Source organism: Linepithema humile, chromosome 2 (assembly GCF_040581485.1).
Source record: "Linepithema humile isolate Giens D197 chromosome 2, Lhum_UNIL_v1.0, whole genome shotgun sequence".
NCBI classification, from domain to species: Eukaryota; Metazoa; Arthropoda; class Insecta; order Hymenoptera; family Formicidae; genus Linepithema; species Linepithema humile.
In genome coordinates this window covers 22,963,938-22,987,158 of record NC_090129.1, presented here as the reverse complement: position 1 = coordinate 22,987,158, position 23,221 = coordinate 22,963,938, and the positions used below count along the sequence as shown (strand labels likewise).

The following is a 23,221-nucleotide window of genomic DNA, read 5'->3' as shown; positions in this document are numbered from 1 at the left end:
AGACTTCACTTTAATTCACTGTGAATTTCTTTCTGGAAAAAATCTGTACATCTAAAAATAAATTGACCTCGTCACTGTCACCGCGTGAGATTTTTTTGTATTTTTTTTTTATTATCCGAACAGGTTTTGCGTGGGTCTACGGTTTATCGACGCCTTCGGGCTCTTATCGCTTGAAACGCGATAAACAATCTCCACCTTCGCGCACTGTTTCCCCTTCAAACCCGCCTTGTCCTCCTTCGCCGACCTTTATCCGCTTCCTATCACATAGACAAACAGATGTATACGGTGCTTCGTCCCTCTTTCCCTCTCTGCTCTCCCGGTCGCGCTCCAAGATAGTCGCGCACGCGGCGCATATACAGCTCGCTAATGGATATTGCTCTTACTCTTGCCCTTGCCTGGAGCCAACCAGTCAACCAGCCGGAGCTAGAGCGGCGCCAGCATTTCGGATAAATTAGAAAAGCCCGCGACCCGTATCTCTCTCTTTTTTCCCTCGAATCACCATTCCGCTTTTCCGCGAGCGCTGCGGAAGGTATTTGCATGACAAACGATGCGCGCATTTCCGGCGTCCAATTTGCACTCGACTCTCTCTCTGTTTCGCGGCTATGTTCGAGCAATCTCTCTGATATCACGCGGTTATATACTTTATTGGCCGCTCTATACGGAAACGTATGTACGTACATACGTCGCGCGCGCCCGGCTCGCTGACTGCGTGCTTCTTTACGCGACTCATTATAAACAACTTCTGTCATGCTGAAATGCGGATTGCTGTGTCGTTATGAGAGCGCAACTTTACCAACTATTTCATATTCGCAGAAAGTTGTTATTTCATAATTTATTACTATTATACATATGAAAGTGCATCCCATCAAAAGACAGTTGACTTCAATTAACATCTGTGCAAATAATTTCTATGTACTAAATAATTTCGAATGTACAATCAACTTACATACCTGCAGAATTGAGACATAACATTTATTCGCGCTCATAGAGATTATCATTGCGCTCAAACCGATATCGATTCGCCGATATTTTCGATTGTACGAACGACCAGAGCACGCTTCTTTCCGCTAATTTACTCGTTCGGGCTCGTTGATTTATATCCCGGGCATTGTTGCGGATACCGCAGTAAAGTTTTAATTATATTCCCCCGAAGATACGCATCGACCCGTAACCAATGCGAAGAAGAAAGCTTCCGATGGTCCGGCAAGGCTGGCTGGCTGGCTGGCTGGCTGGCTTACTCGTTCGCGTCTTCTCACTACTGCTTATCTTCGAGACACGAAAATTAAATTTGTTCCACCGCGCGTATCGGTACCGCCCTCGAACCCGTCAATATTAATCTCACGGCGTACGCTCGCGGAATCCCGAGAAGAGCATCGTGGATGCAAGTTTTCGCCGGACGGAGTCTCGCGAAGAATATTAATCGCGCGCGATCGCACGAAATACACCCGTCCGTGCTTATGTAATCAAGAAGCAACTGTTTCTTTAGAAATAAACTCTATTGCTCAAAGAAAGTCACAAACAATTAATAATCCTTAAGTAACATTAATTTTTAAACAAATTAGCCTATCAAAATTGAAATAATTATACACCCTATTTATAAAAAGCACTTTTTCATAAAATGCTTCTATAATATTTTGCATAATATTTCGAATAAGAACAAAATATAATTAACCTCAATTTCTTAAATAGTCTACAAACTGAGATTTGTAGAAAACGACACAGAACGCATTTGATAAACCAACGGAGGTTAAAGAAGGAGTACGCAGAGAGAAAGAAAGAGAGAGAAAGAGAGGGCGATATAAAATTTTTACGAAAACGTATTATTACAAGAGAAAAGTTTCAGCTGTGACCTTTTCCCTAGAGACTCGCTAAAAGCGAGGAATTCCGTTTTTCTCTACGAGTCTTAAGTTGAAAGTTTTGGAACGTCCGCGCCAAAGATTAACACAAATAATAGCCGCTTATTGGTATCGTCGAGTGTATGCCGAAGGTACGAGTCCCCGTTGACCGCTACTTTCCGCCGCGGAGAGAACTTTAAGACTATCTTGACGGAAACGAGAAAGAAGTACGAACTCCAATCGAGCAACTCGTTACTCAAGATCGAAGGCGAAGTGGTCGACCGACCGGAACTCCGGCTCGTATATTGCTATTCGATGCGCGCCGTATCGTCTTAAATGCAAAAGTGTATTTGGTGAAACTTTCTACGGGTACTTTTCCGGTAGCTAATTTGGAGAATTATAAATGTTCGTGACTTTTCTTGATTTTGTTGCACTTTGTTGTCAATTTACGAGCAGATTATCGTCCGTACGTTTTACTACCAAATCTCGTTGTAATGAATTTTGAAAGGCGTTCAAATTGAATTTATCGTGTCGAAAATTCCGTGCTATCAAACTACACGTATCGCGCTATTTGCTGAAGGAAATCGAATTTTCTGACATGAATCTAATTATCGGTACTCGCAACGATTAAACAGATAAAAATTATTTGCAAAATTGCAACCATAATAGACTAACACAAATCGTCGATTTAACTTGTATTTGTAAAATAAATTATGTATCATTATACGTATTTTTAATGTGCTGCTAGATTTTAATTCTTTCGCATAACAGATAGATTATTTTCGTCGATACATCCATTGCACGAATTATAATATCATAATATTCAGAAAACGCGAAACACTATGAAAGGAAAAAATGAGAACGATCCGGCATGAAAATCGGCGGCAGCCGGCGGATTAAATCCGACCAGTAACTTCCGCTACTTATTGTCCACACAGCAGCAACAGGTAGTGGACTCGGCCGAGGTCCCACTGCTTCCTTCATTTCACAAATTCTCGACCGTCTATTCGCGTTGCAAAATAAATGCGCGCTCCAGTATACCGGAGCGCGAACAAGGGCTCGCGAGGAGAGGAAAAAAAAAAAGATCGGAAACTTGGCGCGCACGTTCCGACTTTTGCGGTGAAACATCCTCGATGGTCCCGGCAAGGCCGGTTCAATCCTTGAGGAGGGAAACTTTCAAATTCCCTCAGGAGGTCTCGCTAACGAAACAGTTCGGACGAAGAGATACTCAGTCGTAACTTTCAAAAGAGAGTACCTGGCTGAAAATCAAGAATTTGATCGCTTTGGTTGGATGTGAAATTTGATCAGAACTTCATCATTTCAAGCATCCAATATATATATATGGATAAAATATAAATTTTGTTCGTCTCTTTAGATCGAATCTATCCGCCTGAATTACTTATGTATTCTGCAATATTAAATGAGAAGAAACCACTCGCTCGAAATTACTGTTAACAATATATCACTTAAACAATTAATTTAGGCAATATAAAATATTGCAATCATATTGTGTGTGTATTAAGCGCTATTCTCCGCATAAATATACTTATCAAATGTACGATGATGAATATTATTCCGTGAGCGAATATTGCGAATTATTCGTAAATATAATTCCCATCACTACATATCATCATAATGATGACAAAGCTTCATCGGGATTCGCCGATCCCAGATTTACGTTATTCATCAACATTGCAATTATTCTAATGAGACTCGGAATCTCGCGTGCAAAATAATGGCCGATGAGGGTCGAGGCGTCGAAACTTTATAGCCCCGGTCAGATTTCAAATATGATTAGCACTCGCTACGGAATTAACCGCGAACTTGACTACTTCTGTCTAGCGGCCAGCTATATCGAGTAAGATGTAAATGTCCGCTGCAGTCTAACTTCCCTATTAAATTGTCGTTTTATCCGCAATTGATGAATGTTGAATTAATTCCGTGCGTCACACAATTATTCCAACTATTTGTGTTATGTAATAATACACGATTACCGCTTCACAGTACAATTATTCGTGTAATTGTCGGCATACGATTGTCGTTAGTGCAATTGTTTACATGATAACATATGTTAAAGTGACATCATTATTTCTCGCCGATTACGTGATGCCATAAAATTACTTCCAAAATCAAAATTCCACAGACGTTTTAAGATAGTCAAGCATTATCAATCTTTTCCGTAAAAATATGTATAAAGTTATATGTAAAATGCAAAAGCATACACAAACAAGATATTGTTTACTTAAAATAATTACAAATTCTATACCATAACATTATTAATTCGAAAAAAAAAGCTAAACAATTTATTCATTTTAAATGTAATATGTTAATCTTTTATTAATCTTCGAAAATATTTCAATAGCAAAGAAGAAACATATTGGTATAGCTTGAACATGTGAAAGTAATATAAAATCAGTTTTGGCAATGCGGACAAATAGCGTTGAACTCTGCTAAATATGAATGGACTTCCCGAAGAGCTAACATCATATGCCTCGCGAGGACACACCGTCGTTCTATAGGCTTTACTAATATTCCTAAGTGCATCATCAGTCGCTTGGTGCAGCGTTGCACAAGCCCTGATACGATGCAACCCGCGTAGTAACCTCTTCCCACCTCGCCAACCCTTCCTTCTCTCTTCCCTCTCTCGTCACTTGGCCTTCAAATCCTCTCCTGCGGATACGATCCTCACTTCCCGTGATTACTCGCGATTTTATCCTAGACGCGAAAAGTGCGCCGCAGTTACCGGTCGTGGTTTTTGAAAGAATGGCAGTACGAAGTAGTGTGCGTGTTCTCTCTGTGAATTGTGAGCCGATGGTGAAAGAAAAAGAGAGTCGAAGGACGGAGAAGCGAGAGCAAACCAGAAAAACGAGGACTGAACCATTAAGAATACACCCTCTTGAACGCGGAACGACCCACTCCCCACCCTTTTCTTACTCATGTTTTTGTGTCCTTTCTCGAGACTCTCACAAAAATTCCGCAACCGGTTGACAATCGTTTCGCGTACAAAACATCGGGCGATCGGACTTAAATTTTTCGCCACAGGATATCAAGTATATTTTACAATACGATGATATGTTATCACAAACGACAGCGTCCTGAGAACTCCAAAAAATTTCGCATATTCAACTCGTTCAAGTCGATAATTTTTATATTCGTCCATTACTAAACAAGCCATCTATATTCCAAAGAGATCATCCTTCTATCATTATTTCCGCGAATCCGTTTAGCTCCCTGAGAATCTCCGTGTGTACTTCGAATTATCATCGAGGGACCGAACAAGGACAATTCCGTACAGGTGAGTCCGTGAGCCCGGGAACGATGCGAAGAAGCGAAGGGGAGGCAAGAAGAGCGGAGCAGGCGGGTTGTTCAGCGGGGTTATGCGAGACATTCAGACTCTATCCGCGGTGGCAGAGACTGAGGTGGCATTTAAGGATTACCGGAGTTTAGCATAATATCAGCAGGTGGGAGGAGGACAACAGGCCGGCGTCGTCGGGGCGATGAGAGGGCGACGGATGAAGGTGAGGCCCCGGCGAGGAGGAATGCATCCGAGAAGGGGTGCAGGTATTATTCATGGATTACCTCACTTGTCTCGGCTACAATCCTCCCAAAGCCTCCATTAGAATAATTGCTTCTTCATCTTCGCGCTTACGCGGTCGCTACCGCCTACCGTTCCGCGATCCGTTTCTCTTCAAAGAGAAAAGAGGCATGCACCGACTTCGCCACCAGCGTGGCCCGTTTCGCACGCGTCGCGCTTCTATACGCACGCAACCTATTTTTCTTGCATTGCTCACGAGATTTGCTTTGGCTACGAAAAGAAGTGTGTCACGCAATCTCGTGAGAAGATTTATCGCAGAAAGACAAACATCAGATACAGATACATTACCGGCTCGAAATAATGAGGTATATATGTATTACTGCTTAAAAATTCTGAATACTTTACCTGCTAAATAAATGAATCCTTTTTCTACAAATACAATTATGTTACAAAAATATCGATATAAAAGTATTGACATTGTTCAAATAAAATTAATAATAAAAACAATTTATATTCTATTCACTCGTATAAATAATTTTGCTATTATTTTAATTTTTAATTTTATTTAAATAATTCGTAAATAAATACTCGATATTTTTAATAAAATAATTTTATCAACTTTTTATCTAAAAATAAACTTTAAATTTTTAAGCAGCGGTGTATATAATTCAAATAAGGATATAATCAAATAAATTAGTTTGCGAAACTTGGTTGTATAAATAAAAAAAGTAAAAAAGTCTTGAATAAGAATAAAATTTGCTGAGATCTTATTTTGCATTTATAATAATATTAATTAGAGCATCCTTACTTATTCTGCATTTTTTCCTGCGTTCGAAATATTAATTTTTTAGATTTTTATATTTTGCGAAGCTTGGTTGCATTCGAGTTTGCACGCAAATTCCATTCTACTGTAAAGAAAAAAACTACAATATACATCCTAGTTGCGGAAGTAGACCGAGTGGTAGACCATTAGCTAGGGAGGAAGTCTTTTAAGAACAAGGAAGAGAGTGCCGAGCGATCCCTTGAAGTTCCAGAAGTGCGAGCGAGAAGTTGCGAGAACAGACTGGTCTACTCGAAAACTTTGCGTTCGTCGTCGAATAATCAACGCCGACTATTCACGACGCCGCCTTTTAACTCGTTCGCCATGAGTAACGACGACTATAGTCGACCTGACAATTATAGTCCATCAAAAACTCGGCCGTCTATAATCACCGAGACAAGAACCGACCGACTAAATTTATGTCCGAAAAGTATCAATGTCAGCTTTTTTTTATTTCTCTTACAGAATTCCAGGATTCTGGATTTCCAGACTCTCTATGACTCTCTCCACTCTCTTGAAGTGAGTAAAACAGATAAAATGCATTCTTACAAAAAATAAAAATTAAGTTCTCTTTATGCCTATGATAATGTATATAAAGTTGTCAAATTAATCAAATATAAGTGTTTTATAATTGATTACGTACAGAAGATAATTTTATTTTCAGACACTTATTTGCGTAAGATATTTCTATAGCGAGATATATAACATAAACGCTCTATGCCGTACTGACAAAAGTACCTCGCAATAACGCGCAACCGCAAGTCACGGCGAGCATTTAACACCCGCGCCAACTGCGGCGCGCAAGAAGGAACGATTAATGTCCCTTAAATTAATTACGATGCCGCGCGGACGAAGGCGGCAAGTGGATACACGACGATGAGGCAATGTTCTCGAGGGATTCGACGATCGGTGCGGAAACGAAGAGACAGAGACGGATTCTGGGAATCGTCGCACGTACCCGGCAATGCGAGATGAAATGGTAACAAGCGAGGTTCGCCGCGCGTAACTAAATATTCGCGAGAAGGCGCGTTAAGACAACGTTGGCGACGGAGGAAGAAAAAAGGAAGATTCGACGCCCGTCTGCGGACGCGAAACAGGTCGTCAATTTCCATCTATCCCTGCATCCGTTGTCCCCGTCGCGCGCGAAGAAGAGAATCGTCGGATACTACTGGAGACAATTTATTCTCACGGTCTCGCGCGCAATTTGCTCAGCCACTCCTTTCCCTCCGCCACCTCTCCCGGGCTTGTAACGAGGATAACGAGAATCATCGAATGAGAACCCGCCGTCGCGGCCTGAAATCGCATTTCACGCGACATTTCCCGCGCGGCATCATACCTCGCGCGCCGATCTCCGAGCCGTCAGAGACGGGCAGGAGGGATAAATTTTATTTAATTCTTCGTTTCTCGCGTGCGCTATCAGGTACGCTCGATCCGCGCGCGTGAGCGTCATATTATCGAGTTTGCCTTCTCGGTAAACAACGACGTTGAAAATTTGCAATGATGGAAATGGAGAATAAATTGTAATATGAATATTAATGGCTTATCAAACTTTTAAAAAGTTTTCGAATACGTTTTGCGCGAGCCGGATATAATATTTTTAATCTAAGTTTGTTAAAATATATGCAGTGTTTGTTGATAAGTTGATATTTTAAAGCAGTAATAGTATTACAACTTTTTTTCTTCTTAATAAATATTATATCTGTTTAATTTCTTTAAAATTGAGAACGTTGGCAGTATTTACCAACATCTAATATTTAAAATATACAAAAGTGGAAAACTTACTTTAGAAAACTACTTAGAAAAGTCTAATTTTCCAAAGTAAAGTTTAATTTATATTCTTTTATACTCTTACTTTTTTTATATGAAAAACTGTATACATTTCTTTATAATTTGCATAAATTTCGTAAGAAACTTAGTTTATAGTAAGAATTAAGTTAAACAAGACACGAGTATTTTAATCGCAACACCACATAAATGCATATCTACTATCAGTGGTAACTTTTCAGTGAAAAGTCACAGCATTCGAGAATGCCGGCAGCACTCGTCGCATTATTTGTCGTTAAGTGCATGAAAGCTTTTTTTCGAGTGCTTAATACAAGCTTGCGGTTAATAGCGGTGCGTTATTATGCTCGCAGAAACACACAAGTGTGTCGCAGTTTAAAGTGTCTCTACTTCGGCACCGCACGAAAAACGCGCCAGCCTAACCTTTTATGGATTCTTTGTAGAAGCGTCATTGTACTGGGTGTCTCCAATTCATCGCATTTTTATTTATAAATTTATTATATATTCATGCTTTTGCAAATATATATTTTTGTATTTTCGAAGTTACTGAATTATTACGTTTTTCTGTATTTTTATTCTTTACTTGTCATTTTATTCTTTATTATATTTTACACCATCTCTCTTATATTTTAAAATTTTATCAGCATTCTAAAAATTCTTATATCTTTAAATTCTAGAAACATCGCATTATTAAATTTTAAAATCTTTGAATATATAAATTAAACTGTGTGAATATACAAATTTTATATAGTCTCTAGTCTATTTCAAATTTAAAGCCCAAATTTCAAATATTTAAATCAAATATTTAAATTCTAAAATATTTAATAGTCCACAAAAGTTTAAATTTTTTAACACTTTCAAATTTCTGTACAATGTGTTTATTTAAAAAAAAAATATATATATATATACCGTTAAACATATTTTTTATTTATATAATATTTGAATATATTCGTTATACGCCGGTTTTTAAAGAATTTTAATTATTTTTATAAAAGGCACATGTTACAAAAAATGCGTTCGTTCAGAGACACCATGTATATCAAACGCTTAAAGCACATACGTGTTCGTATTCATATATCACACCTCCTTCTCCCGAAAACTCACAGAAAAAGGTATACGAAGTTTTACATGAAATATAATATATATATATATATATATATATATATATATGCGTATCTCATTTATGGCAATTGCCATAATCGATCTCAATTTTTGTATTAATAATTGCATAAAACAAATTAATTCGCAGTAATTAAAACTGCTACAATTTCATAAGCAATTAAAAAAATCCAATAGAATATTACTCACCGAGCTGCAGGGCGGCAGGTGCAAAACCAAACTGCATACGTAAGTTGTATCGAGTTGAATCCGAGTTGCAAGATGTCCCATTGTAATTTTTCCTCCGGAAGACACGTAACTACTGAAAATGATGTACATATAGTAAGTTTTTTAAGTATAAATAATTTTATGCGTATAAATAGATTAAAGATATATTGAACATTTATCATATCTTATTTATAGCATTTGCTATAAATAAGCATTTATAGCATTTGCCAATTATAATCGACTATAGATTAATCGACTTTTGTCAATAATTATATAAAACAAATTAACTTGAAGCTATTAAAACTGCTATAACCTCAATATAAGCAAAAAATTCAGTAAAATATTACTCACCAAGTTGTGAACCGAATTACATCCAGAAGATGTTAATTATCGTTGTTCTTCTTGAAGATGCGTAGTTCCTAAAAATAATTCACATGTAGTTAGCTTTTTGTGTGTGTGAATATAAATAATTTTATATGTATAAAATGAATTAAGAATACAGCAAACATTTATCCAGTCAAAGAATACAGTTATTGATATAATATTTCTCCTCTGTTACGAAAAGCGGAAACGTACAAGAATATTGCTGAAAGATCTTCTCATTCCGCATAGAACGTTAATTATTGCGATTGTGATTAATTAAGAAAGATATAAAAAAACGACGCAATTGGAAATACATATTTGCACCGTGCTTGCGGTAAAATGCAAATGGCGGCTTTTGCGCGCCAATTTTGCAGTACCAAACGACATCTTGTAGTGATAATTGTAACGTTATTTTATATCGGATGTGTCGAATACCAATTTATCGACATGTACAAATGTAACCCTAAATTATTGTCAAAATATTCAGAGAAGTGTCAAATAAACTTCAAATAAAATTTTGTAACCAATAAAAAATTTCAGTAACCCCGGAGATAATTAGCAAATTGTAATACAAAAAGTATGTATTAATCATGTAAAATAAGTATTTAATATGCATAATGCTAATCCGACAAATCATAAAATGTTATTTGATAAAAACGATGAAAAAAGAAAATAATTTAAAAGAGAAAATATCGTGTATATCAGGCGTTTATACTGCATACGTATTTCTATTAATGTATATTGTATACTGCATTTGTATTAATGTATTCTTTCTCATTTCATGAAAAATTATAAAAAAAAAAAACAGAAATTTTAATATATCAAATATAATATACATTCATGTATATTATTTACAGCATTTACCAATTATAATCTAGCTTTCGTCAGTGATTGTATAAAACAATTCATCTAGCAATTAAAACTGCTATAACCTCAATATTAATTAATAAAAAATTCAGTAAAATATTACCGAAATACAAATGGCGGTGCGAACCAAGTTGCATCCATGAGTTATGTCCAAGTTGCAAAATGCTATTGTAATTTTTCCTTCTGAATAATTGCTGGATTGCTGCGTAATTGCTGAAAGTTATTTACATACAGTTAATATTTTAAATATAAATTTTATTCGTATACGTGAGTTAAAGATACATCGAATATTCACCTAATCAACGAATACTCTTGACACAGTATTCCTCCTTTCTTTCACAAAAAGGAAACGTACAAGACGATCGCTAAGAGTTTCTCATTCCGCATGACACGTCAATTACTGTGATCGCGATTAATTAAGAAAAATGTAAAAAAAACGACGCGCTTTGAAATGCATCCAGGCACTATGCTCGCGATAGAATACAAATCAAAATGGCGGCTTTTACGCGGAAATTTTACAGTGCCTAACGACATCTTGCAGTGATAATTGTAACGTTATTTTATATCGGATATGTCGAATACCAATTTATCGACACGTACAAATGTTACCCTAAATTATTGTCAAAATATTCAGAGAAGTCTCATATAAACTTTTGTAACTAATAAAATATTTCAGTAACCCCAGAGATAATTAGCAATTGTAATACAAAAAATATATATTAATCATGTGAAATAAGTATTTAATATACATGATGCTAATCCGACAAATCATAAAATATTATTTCATAAAAATAATGAAAAAAAAAAATAATTTAAAAAAAAAGATATCGTGTATATCAGGTTTATATTACATGCATATGCATTTGTATTAATGTATTCCTTCTCATTTCATGAAAAATTATAAAAAAAAAAACAGAAATTTTAATATATCAAATATAATATACATTCGCGTATATTATTTATAGTATTTATCAATTATAATCTAGCTTTTGTCAATAAATATATAAAACAATTCATCTAGTAATTAAAACTACTATAACCTCGATATTAATAATTAATGAAAAATTCAGTAAAATATTACCGAGATATAAATAGCAGTACGAACCGAGCTGCATCCATGAGTTGTGTCCAAGTTGCAAGATGCTATTGTAAATTTTCTTTCTGAATAATTGCTGCGTAATTGCTGAAAGTTATTTACATACAGTTAATATTTTAAATATAAATTTTATTCGTATACAACGGTTAAAGATACTTCGAACATTCACCTAATCAACGAATACTCTTGATACAGTATTCCTCCTTTCTTTCACAAAAAAAAAACATACAAGACCATCGCTAAGAGCTTCTCATTCCGCATGACACGTTAATTACCATGATCGCGATTAATTAAGAAAAATGTAAAAAAAACGACGCGCTTTGAAATGCATCTAGGCACTATGCTCGCGATAGAATACAAATCAAAATGGCGACATTTACGCGGAAATTTTGCAGTGCCTAACGACATCTTGCAGTGTTAATTGTAACATTATTTTATATCGGATGTGCCGAACACTAATTTATCAACACATAAATATAACCCCAAATTATTGTCAAAATATTCAAAAGTCTGAAATAAATTTCATAGAAAATTTTGTAACTAATAAATGATTTCAGTAACCTCGAGAATAATTAGCAAATTGCAATATAAGAAATATATTAATCATAAAATAAATATTTAATACACATTATCCCAGTAAACACCCCACATAGCACAAAACATCCTGGGGACATCTTAGGGATATCCTGATATCCTGAAAATTGTCTCAGGAAGATATTTAGGATGTCTCCAGGATGTTTTGTGTTATCTAGGCGAGAATATTGCAGTAACAATGCGGCAATGCTGCTGCAATGTTCTGTATTTGTTGGGATTTTACAAATCATAAAATATTATTCAATTAAAGCAATGAAAAAAGAAAATAATTTAAAAGAGAAGATATCATGTATATCAGGATTTGTATTGTATATGTATGCATTTGTATCAATGCATTCCATTCTCATTCGTTGACAAATTAAAAAAAAATCATAATTTTTCATATAAAATGTAATATACATTTGAATAATTCGTTTATATTAATTGTCAATCATGATTAACTCTAACTTTCAATAATTGTATCAAATTCATTTAGTGTAATTAAAACTGCTATGACCTCAATATAAACAATAAATAAAAAATTCAATAAAATGATACCAAGTGACAGATAGAATGATGAGAACCGATTGCGTCCAAAAGATGTTGATCATGATTATTTCATTTTAAAGATACATGGCTGCTGAAAATAGTTTACATATAGTTAGATCTTTGAATATAAATAACTTTATTTGTATGAAGTAGGTTAAAGTTAAAGATACAAGGTCTGTTCTTTTTAGCTGAACTAGTGCAGCCAGTTCAGCTAAAAAGAACAGACCTATAGTAAACACTTACCTAGTCAAGGAATACTCTCTCTTGTACAAGCAAAAACATGCAGGAATATCGTTGAAATATTATTCTGTCAACATCTTATTATCACATGAAGAAAATGTACTCCAAAATGCACTTACGATATTGTACCTCGCGTTCAAACCTAAATGGCGGCTTTTTCGATGCAATTAGTTTTGGATTTCTTAGCGACATCTTGTGGTATATCTTTATCAGAATGCCAACTTATTAATAGTTATAAATTAATTAAGACCATTACACATAAAAAAGTTAGTGACACGCATTGCTGCTCACTGTGATTGGTCGATTTGCTTAAGCCTTACGGTTACGACTAAAAAAAACTAATGACCTTTAGGTCGATTGTGCACACGCAATATAGTGAAAATTATAAAAATAAGTAACTTTACTAGAATATTTATAATTTTATTGGTCAATAACTTGACAATGTTTTTTACAAATAGCATTAAAAATCAACGTTATTTTCTATAGAATGTTCGATAGTCTATGGTGGCTATGAATTCAATGGAGTCAAAGCCAATGGAGCAGGAGCAGCAGGAATGAATTGTCGTCTGCCATAATATAACCTTATCGAATTGAAGGACACAGTAGTAAACAACATTGGAACAAGCATAATATATTAATTGATTACTCCAATTAGGTATTTTATTTTATCAATACTACAATTTTATTTTTTTTATTGTAGTTTTATTCAATTATAGAAGTAAAAATCTCACGTACACTTTTACTTATTTATGACATAGGACTATCGTGAATGTAGCATGTGACCGCTATAATGCCGCAATATGTAAATTATTTCATGAATTTAATTAGATTTACTATTAATTTGGGATACTTAAAAAGCAAAACAAAAAAGACACCGGCTTCTTTCAATTGCAGAATCTTTCACAATGTCAGAGATTACAAATGAACCAGCAACAAGCGAGAAAGAAGCAGTTGCTGAAGACCCGAATGCCGTCTCTGAAGAAGATAGGCAATACTTGACAGAGTATGTGCGGGAAACAGAACAAAGATTGGCAACAAAGGAGGAGATTCGTGCAGCTAATTTAAATCCTACAAGACCTCCAGATGCATCATTCAGTAAGCTGGATTCGAGCCTCAAGAGAAACACTACGTTTGTGAAGAAATTGAGAACCTTTGGCGTAACTCAACTCGACACTGTTCTAAAGGATATGGCAAATTTAAACCTGACAAAATATGTAAGCGAAGTTGCTACAGCTCTGGTAGATGCCAAAATAAAGATGACCGATATTGCGCCTGCCATTAGAGTATGTAGTTTCCTTCATCAAACATATGCCGAATTTTCCACTCATTTCTTCGAAAACTGGCAAAGAACATTGTCATTAAAGATTGGTGACAAGATTGCTAATCCTAGCAAATTAAGAGTGGATCTTCGATTCTATGCGGAACTTGTTAATGCTGGAATATTTACACACAAACAAGGTTTGCCATTATTGGGATCAATATTAACTGTATTGATTAATATGGACAAAGAGGAGCACAATAATGCTAGCATAATACTGAGTTTTTGTCGGCATTGTGGCGAGGATTATGCAGGTCTTGTGCCTAAAAAAGTACGTGAATTATCTGAGAAACTAAATATTTCAATTCCTAAAAGTAAACTATTGTCACCGGACAAGCAACAAAATGTCAAATTACTGCTGCGAGAATACTATAACTCTCTATGCAAGCACTTGCTGAAGGAGCATAAAGAATTACAAGCCTTTGAGAAGCAGAATCGCAAGATATTGCAGACTAGAGGCGAATTGAGTTCAGAGAGAAAGGAAAAATTGGAAGCACTCCAATCATCTTACAAGCATTTGCTAACTAGTGTGCAAAGCTTCTCTGACACATTGGATGAGCCAATGCCTGAACTTCCCGTGGATACCGAAGTAAAGACAGAGACGGAAGAAACGTTGAAAATGATTAACGAAGGAGAGGACAGTGCTCTGTTGGAGGATATGTGGGGAGACGAAGAGACGAGACGCTTCTATGAGCTACTACCAGATCTAACTGTCTTTCTTCCAGGCTCATACTTGAAGGAAACTCCGAAGGAAACACCAAAGACGGATGCACCGATAACGGAAGACGCTCTCGACGAGGAAATAGTCTTAGACGAATTGGAAGATCCTGAAAAGACAGAAGAACCATCGGAACCGGAAGTGGAGGAGCCGCAGGTGTCTAACACCAGCAACAAAATATTGCTAGACGCCTTCTTGACGCACTTGCCAAACTGCGTGAATCGCGAGATGATTGATAATGCCGCAGTAAATTTTCTGATAAATCTCAATACGAAACACAACAAAAAGAAGCTGGTGAAGGCACTTTTCGGCGTTTCCAGAATCCGGCAGGATTTGCTACCTTTTTATTCTCGTTTGGCAGCTATCCTCTATCAAGTAATGCCTGAAATCGGCAATGACCTGTGTCAAATGTTGAAGCAGGATTTTAAATATCACGTGCGGAAGAAGGATCAGATTAACATTGAGTCGAAGATCAAGGTAGTTCGCTACATTGGCGAACTTGTCAAATTCAAGCTCTACTCCAAGATAGAAGCGCTCTATTGCTTGAAGGTATTACTGCATGATTTTACGCACCATCACATTGAAATGGCTTGTAATTTGCTGGAAATTTGCGGCCGATATCTATTCTGTTCGCCGGATTCTCATCAGAGAACCAAGGTCTATTTGGAGCAGATGATGCGTAAAAAAGCGGTCACGGCACTCGATTCACGCTATGTCACAATCATCGAGAACGCTTACTATTTCGTGAATCCGCCCGAATCGACCGGCGGCGTCGCAAAGAAGGACAGACCGCCTGTGCACGAATTTATAAGGAAATTACTGTATCAGGATCTTTCGAAAACAAATACAGACAAAGTGCTCAAATGGATGCGTAAACTTGATTGGGAGGACGAAAGCTTGTCATCCTACGCCATAAAATGCCTCACTGCCGCTTATAACGTTAAGTATCCTAACATTCGCTGCGTAGGTAGCTTGCTGGCCGGCCTAGTGGCTCATTACGAGACCATTGGTCCCCAAGTGGTCGACGGTGTGCTCGAGGACATAAGATTGTGCATGGAGATTAATCTGCCCAAGTACAACCAACGACGTATCGCCATGGTGAAATACTTGGGTGAACTGTACAACTATCGAATGGTGGAGAGCGGCGACATCTTTCGCACCTTGTATCTTCTGATTACCTTTGGCGTCAGCGTGGACCACTCATCTCCGAGTATACTCGATCCGTCTGATCATCTTTTCCGTATTCGACTAGTGTGCACGCTATTGGAAACTTGTGGCCAGTACTTCAGCGGCGGCTCCAGCAAGAAGAAGCTCGATTACTTTCTTGTATTCTTTCAGAATTATTTCTGGTTCAAGTATACGGATCCGGTATGGACAACCGAGAGTCCATTCCCAGTCGGAATAGATTATATGTATCGCGACACGTTAACGATGCTACGACCAAAAATGCAATTGTTCCAGAGCTACAAGGAGGCGCAGTGCGCCGTAGAAGAATTGCGGAACACTCTTTATCCGACCTTAAACGATCCTTCCGTTAACGATACTGCTGCAGAAGGCGAAAATGATATGAGCGTTATTTTGGAGGCCGACGAGGAAGCGGCGGTGACCGGGAACGGTAGCGGAGACGCGAAGGGCATAGCCGAGTTGCATTTCGAAGAGTCCGAGGATTGTTCAGAGGCGCAATCGGAGGAGGAATGGACGGCCGATGCGGAACGGGACGACGCCATGGGCACGCAAGAGAACACTCAAGGCGATCGGTCTCAGAGCCTATCGGCGGAAGGTGGTAACGAAGGCGTGATCATGGACGTGACAGAGGAGCTGAACGCGGCTTTGCCAGCTGGACCGCGACGCGTAAGCTGTCCAGAAGATGACGACTTTTTATCAGCATTGGACAAAATGGTGTCTGACAACATACAGGATCGTATGCGGGATTCCGTGAAGCCACAACAAGTGGACATCTCTGTACCGCTGCACGTGAAGAGCACCAAAAAAACATACGAGCAATTGCAGGAGAGACCGAGCGACAACAGTACAGTGGACTTTGTATTAATGTTGAGAAAGGGTAATAAACAGCAATACAAGAACCTGGCGGTGCCCGTGTCTTCTGAACTAGCCATGAATCTTAGAAATCGCGAGCAAGAGCAAAAAGAGGAAAAAGAACGCGTTAAGAGACTGACCTTAAATATTACCGAGAGACAGGAGGAAGAAGATTATCAAGAAACTATAAATCAGAGCACGAGACCAGTCACGGTAAATCTGAACAGAGAACGGCGGCAAAAGTATAATCATCCGAAAGGAGCACCAGATGCTGATCTCATTTTTGGACCGAAGAAAATTCGATAAATTTGATTAATAACTTTTCAAGTTGAATGGTCGTACTTGATTGAGAAATTGATGATGCATGCATATCTGGTGAAGTGAAACTGGACTTCTTAACGTTTAACTATAATTAATTATCGCTTTTTACTATAATACATCACAGAATTTCTTCAAGAACTAATTATCATGATGAATGCATCAGAATTTCGATAGTACGAGTGTATTATATATGTACAAATGACGAGTGCTAGTGCATTTAAAATGAACAATCCAGACCGCAAGACTGGTACAGTAAGCCCTTGTTAACTACGATATTGCGAATATACAAAATTTTCCTCCTGGGTCTGAAACATTTGAATATGGAAAACAAATTCGATTAATACAGATTGTTACAACGCACTGCCGATTTTCGATTACGCGTTAACTGTATGGTTTACTGTACCACGCAAAATGCACTTTTAATACAACAAAGTGTACGTTGATATATCATAATCTTATCTATATATTATCATTATTAGAGAATAATGATAAAATTATCATTATTAAATGATAATTTTTGTGTGACATGAATATTGTTATTAGAAATTTTTACAAAGATCAACAATTATTTTACGTCTTTCAACGAAAGCTATGTTGTGATAGAACCTAACATACGATTTATATACTTCTTCGCAATATTTTTGACACAATTCCACATCTTACTTGAAAAAGAAATTATTCTCTTTTTCTCCTTACAGATGGCGAATGTTATATAAACAAAGTGTGCAAGTTGTATTAAACTTTCTATTGGAAGAAAACAAATAAAAAATTCAGCATTGATGTACAATTATTTATTTTTATCTAAGAAATTATCGCCATGTACAAAATGAATATAAATAAACGTTTAGGTGCTTTAACGTTTGATACAGCTCCGTAGTAAGTTTGCAATAACGACGTCACGTATATCTACCGAAATACATATATGAAATTGATAAACGTTTAAATTAACACTAAATGCACATATATGCCTAGTCGCTTCTTATGGATCTTCCTCCGCATCTTCGAATTGACCTGCCTCGACGTCCATGGCTTCTTCCGTCTCTGCTCCTGGATGAGTGGTCCCCATTTGCTCTAATATCAAAAAAATTTTCGGAAACTTATTGTTTAACATATCAACATTGTAGCCTACATATTTTTTAAATATTTATTCAACACAAATTTTCTGCTTCAATTACATACAATTATATATAATATTAAATATAATTTAAGTATGCAATCTAATCTTCAAAAAATGAAATCTAAATACAAATTACCTGTTGGCATGATACAAGGAGCGTCGCCAGCGCCTACTTCCTCATCATATTCGCCCTCGTAGTCCTCCTCGGCATCCTCATAGATGTCCTCTTTAATAATAAAAAATTTTTAATTATTGAGACACAAATAATAAACTTTTTATTTTGTTTAATTATTCACCATCTGAGAAGCTATCCTGTGGATCAGGATGGAGTGCTTGGCACGCGTTCATTGCTTGAAACATTGATTCTAAATTATTTGTATTATCCGGTGCAAATTGCATTTCCGTAATTGGAGTATCTGTATCGTCGTCTTCGTTTTCTGAGGCATTTTCAGATGATAACGATAATGGCATATCTGTACAAATAAAATATATAAATACATATATTTCTGATTAAACACCACATAAACCTTCAAGTTACAAAATTTAACAAAAATGAGGAAAATATTAAATATGGCAAAAAATTACAAAACAGTGCATTATTTTATCTATTAATGAATATTCTTTGATTTTATCATAATTTATGATTTATTGTAATATAAAAATTTTAGTGTAGAGAAATGATATACCTGGGAGATCTACTTTGGCATCAACCATAACGTATAAACATTGTCTTGGATGCACTTGTTCATCTCGTGAAATGGCGTGCAGTGAAATATGAGGATATTCAAGTGAAAACCCTTGTTGTGTGTCGTTGTTCACCCATGAAAGCACACTATCAATAAAATTAAAATATATAACTAAAATATATAGATTATGCGTGTGTATTAAAAATGCAATAAGAAGGATTTATCACCTTTCTGTAATGTAGAATGTTCCTTTTCCAACTTCTCTGTCGTTGATATAAACTGTGGTGTTTGGTTCTTCATGACGTATCCCTTCCTGTGGTGGCAGGAAACTGCTAAGCACTACCATGTTTCAATCTGAAAGCATTCAGTGGAAATGTAAATATCATTGATTGGGCAATAAAGTAAAAATAATGAAAATCAAATAGTTATCAATTATTATGATATGTGTGCACAGTGCATATACACAGACATAACAATACATAAACGCGAAATACGAAGATCTTTGAGTGTATTCCATATATGACATATATTCTAAAGCAATTACACAGTGTAAAGACTCTTTATATCATGGGTGGAACTATATAGGAAAATGCAATGCGCAACAAACTCGAGCTTCATATCTCCACGGAGATCTACGACTCGTAAACACCGGTGTCGCATTATCCGGCATTTCCTAACCAAACGATGCCAAGAGAACTCACCGCTTTCTCGGTTTACTTTAATCGTGCGCAACGAACTGTACGCGAACGCGGCGAGATCCCTCGCGATGCACACACGTGCGTATCCCCGAGAATTCGCACTACTTATCGCGAAACTGCAGCCGACACGTACTCGTCAACCGCACAATCGCACTCAACCACGACTCACCTCACTCTTCAACTGTTACTTCAGGGTTCTCTACCGGCAATACCCTCGAAAAATCTTGGGAGTTATCAGGAGAATATATTTTGACGAACGCTTTGACAGCTTCAGTAAGATTAACTATTGCCACTAGATGGCATACACTCTTTATCAGCTGTTCAGACCAGAATTCAATGTGGCGTTTAACCTAGCAATTGCACGTGCGTTCACGTGCATTTTAATACCGGCTTGAAATATCTATTTATTTGTGATTATTTCTTTGCATAATATTCTTTGCATACAATTAATACTAAGCTAAAGTACTTTTATTTCAAGGATATTAAATACAGTAATAGTTTTCATTAATTACCATCATTAAAATTGTTAATATGGTTTGTGTACAATTTAGATGCTCTGGCTAATTTTTTATATAATTATGCTGATATTTTTTTATTGATATTATTACATTGTTATATGTAAACTATATTTGAAAGAAAGATGAGTTTGTTTGTTATGAACAGGTAATGCAATGCTTCTTATACAATAGTATCTGAATGATATCAATAGGTGGAAAAATGTTTTATTATTTTTATTTAATATAACGTATGTATATTTTATACAGATTTGAAGGTGATAGCAAGGAGGAGGTTGAAAATGAAACAAATCATCTTTCTGAATTGCTGAAAAGGATTGAAGAGTGTAAAAAACAAAGGGCTGCAGAAAAAAATAAATCTACATTAGAGGTGGGTAAAAACAATTTAAAAGAGCCTAAGAAAAAGAAAAAGAAACATCTACAGGATGCAAAGGAAATTAGTGATTCACACATTAAAGACAAAGATGAAACCAATGAAGAAATCAATGAACAGACTACAGAAATGGGTAAAGTATCGACAAAAAAGAAAAAGAAGAGAAAATATATTGAAACCCAAGATCATTCTACAACAGTAGAAGAAACTGAAGAATTAGAAGATTTAACAAATAAAAAGAAGAATGATGACAATGAAAATATTACACAGGAGAGAATATCTCAGCAAAACAATTTTACAATATTAGGCGCAAAACCTCAAAAAAGGAAACATGAGGTCAAAAGAGTATTACCAGATTGGTTGGTGCATCCTGAAATCGTATCTGTTGATTTGAGCAGCGGACCGAGTTTGGATGAGTTTGATTCAATTTTGGACGCTAAACTGATAGAAATCTTAAAAGCTAATGGCTTTGCTAAATTATTTCCAGTCCAATCTAGTGTAATAAAATGGTTGCACAAGTGCAACATGGATAGAAAATTGGGATGGTGGGTGAGAGATACTTGTGTATCTGCTCCCACAGGCAGTGGTAAGTGTCTGCAACAAAAATTGATAATAATGATTGATCGTGATACATCTTTTTGCTATTATTTCATAACAAATAATTTTATTATAGGCAAAACCCTGGCCTATGTGTTGCCAATTGTGCAGGAATTGCAAACGCGATTGGTATCGAAAATTCGCTGCCTTGTTGTTCTACCAGTGCAAGAACTGGCTGCACAGGTTCACAAAGTAATGGTCACCTATACATCTCACACAAATTTAAAAGTCGGTTTACTCTCGGGTGCATTCTTGTTCGAACAAGAGCAGAGTAGTATAATTAAGAAAAGTATATACTTAATTTTTTATTGCTAATAATTTAAACCGCAAATATATAAAAATTTTGCAAAATTATTTTTGTAGCCGCAGGAGGAAAGTACTTGTCCACAGTGGATATTGTAATCGCCACTCCTGGGCGCTTAGTAGATCACATATTAAAGACACCTGGATTTTCCTTGGATTCTCTGAGGTTTCTCGTTATTGACGAGGCTGATCGTGCAACGGAATGGCTACAGTATTTACCTGAGCCTCATTCTCGAGCTCCTATTTTGACACTTGAAAATATGCGTTCAAAGTTGGTATTTTTTATCTGAATGTTTATTAATGTATAATTAATTTTTATAATTTGTTTTGGAGATTGTTATCATGCAGATTTTTACTTTATATATGCAAGTTACATTAATCTTTTTTTATTGATTTTTAAACAGCAAGATCGTACCAGCTCAGAAATTATTATTTAGTGCGACTTTGTCGCAAGATCCTGAGAAGTTGAGTCGGTTGGGTCTTTTCCAGCCAATATTATTCACGAGCGTCGTAGTGACTGACAAAGACACCGACGTGAATCTGGATGAGATCGCGGGCGACTTTGTCGGGCGTTACACGAGTCCAGGAGAACTAATAGAACTTGCAGTGGAATGCGCCGCAGAATACAAACCAATTGCCCTGTATCAGCTGTTGACGAGACACGATACCGTTTCCAAGACTCTCGTTTTCACGAATTCCGGAAATACCGCACATAGACTGGCGCTTTTGATGCAGTCAATCTTGTCGGAACGGAATGTCGCAGTCGGAGAATTATCCGCCCAGCTTGCATCGAAGCAGCGCGAAAGTGTTCTTGGCAAATTTGCAAGCGGAGAGACGCACGTGTAAGTTTTGCACTTGTCAAAGTAAAATGATTCCAATATTATAAGGAAATCTTTTGTTCTCCAAAAATATAAGTCTCTTAATTTTAATTCTATCAGAAACTGTATTCTAAAAAAGTAAAAAAAGAAAATAGTCTATTTTTAACAGTTTAATTAATCTTAATCCTTTTCAGATTAATAAGCTCTGATGCACTAGCTAGAGGCATAGACATTCCGGATGTACAATTGGTGGTTTCTTACGACGTCCCGAAGCACATCGAAGGGTATATACATAGAGCTGGTAGAACCGGGCGGGCAGGAAAACCCGGCACCGCAGTGTCTGTGCTCACGACGAATCAGGTCGGGATATTCAAGCAAATGTTAAGTGGCGCGCATAAGACTGTACCAGACATCGAGCGAATGCAGCTGGATGCCACAGCAGGTGCAGTCAACTATCAGAGTCATGTTGAGAAATTAAAGGAGATTCTTGAGAAAGAGAAGAACGAGAGCTTGAAACGAACGAAAGCCACTAAGCGTGGACGTGTGGCTAATGTGAGCGAGGCAAAATGAAAATGCAATGTAATTTTTTTATCTGAAAAAGAAAAAAATTTAAATGTACACAATAAACTTCTGTACATGACACTCGCTTAATTGTCATTTACCTTATTATTCGAAAAATCTCGTGCATTAATGGAATTAATTCAACAGTTGATGTTAAGCTCATGCTGTAGAAG

The 23,221-nt window shown here is 36.5% G+C and overlaps 3 protein-coding genes and 1 long non-coding RNA gene across 5 annotated transcripts in view; 2 read left to right on the top strand and 2 right to left on the bottom strand.

Moving 5' to 3' along the window:
- The window catches only part of LOC136998114 (uncharacterized), a 158,710-nt gene extending 146,881 nt beyond the window's left edge, over positions 1-11,829 (bottom strand). Inside the window, exons 1-4 of the long non-coding RNA XR_010888717.1 lie at positions 10,824-11,829; positions 10,632-10,741; positions 9,650-9,717; positions 9,281-9,392 (exon numbers count right to left, since the gene is read on the bottom strand). This is a non-coding gene — a long non-coding RNA (uncharacterized lncRNA). The remainder of the gene's footprint in view (positions 1-9,280; positions 9,393-9,649; positions 9,718-10,631; positions 10,742-10,823) is intronic.
- A 1,479-nt stretch (positions 11,830-13,308) lies between these two features.
- Upf2 (UPF2 regulator of nonsense mediated mRNA decay) lies at positions 13,309-18,167 on the top strand. Its single transcript, XM_012361490.2, has 2 exons — positions 13,309-13,641; positions 13,881-18,167. The coding sequence occupies exon 2, from the start codon at positions 13,892-13,894 to the stop codon at positions 17,363-17,365; it is 3,474 nt and encodes a 1,157-aa protein (XP_012216913.1). The 5' UTR covers positions 13,309-13,641; positions 13,881-13,891; the 3' UTR covers positions 17,366-18,167.
- Positions 18,157-20,188, bottom strand: icln (chloride nucleotide-sensitive channel icln). 2 transcript variants are annotated; one of them, XM_012361502.2, is made up of 6 exons: positions 20,051-20,188; positions 19,411-19,537; positions 19,184-19,329; positions 18,794-18,970; positions 18,634-18,723; positions 18,157-18,451 (listed from the first exon to the last, which is right to left on the bottom strand). In XM_012361502.2, exons 2-6 carry the CDS (start codon positions 19,527-19,529, stop codon positions 18,360-18,362), a joined length of 624 nt encoding a protein of 207 aa, XP_012216925.1. In that variant the 5' UTR covers positions 19,530-19,537; positions 20,051-20,188; the 3' UTR covers positions 18,157-18,359. The 2 variants fall into 2 exon arrangements, with proteins under 2 accessions (XP_012216925.1, XP_012216924.1); XM_012361501.2 differs by lacking the exon at positions 20,051-20,188 and adding an exon at positions 19,885-20,038.
- A 5-nt stretch (positions 20,189-20,193) lies between these two features.
- Dbp73D (putative ATP-dependent RNA helicase Dbp73D) lies at positions 20,194-23,129 on the top strand. The gene is made up of 6 exons (XM_067350289.1): positions 20,194-20,544; positions 20,646-21,355; positions 21,443-21,655; positions 21,730-21,940; positions 22,074-22,511; positions 22,682-23,129. The coding sequence occupies exons 1-6, from the start codon at positions 20,522-20,524 to the stop codon at positions 23,055-23,057; spliced, it is 1,971 nt and encodes a 656-aa protein (XP_067206390.1). The 5' UTR covers positions 20,194-20,521; the 3' UTR covers positions 23,058-23,129.
- The last annotated feature ends 92 nt before the right edge of the window (positions 23,130-23,221 follow it).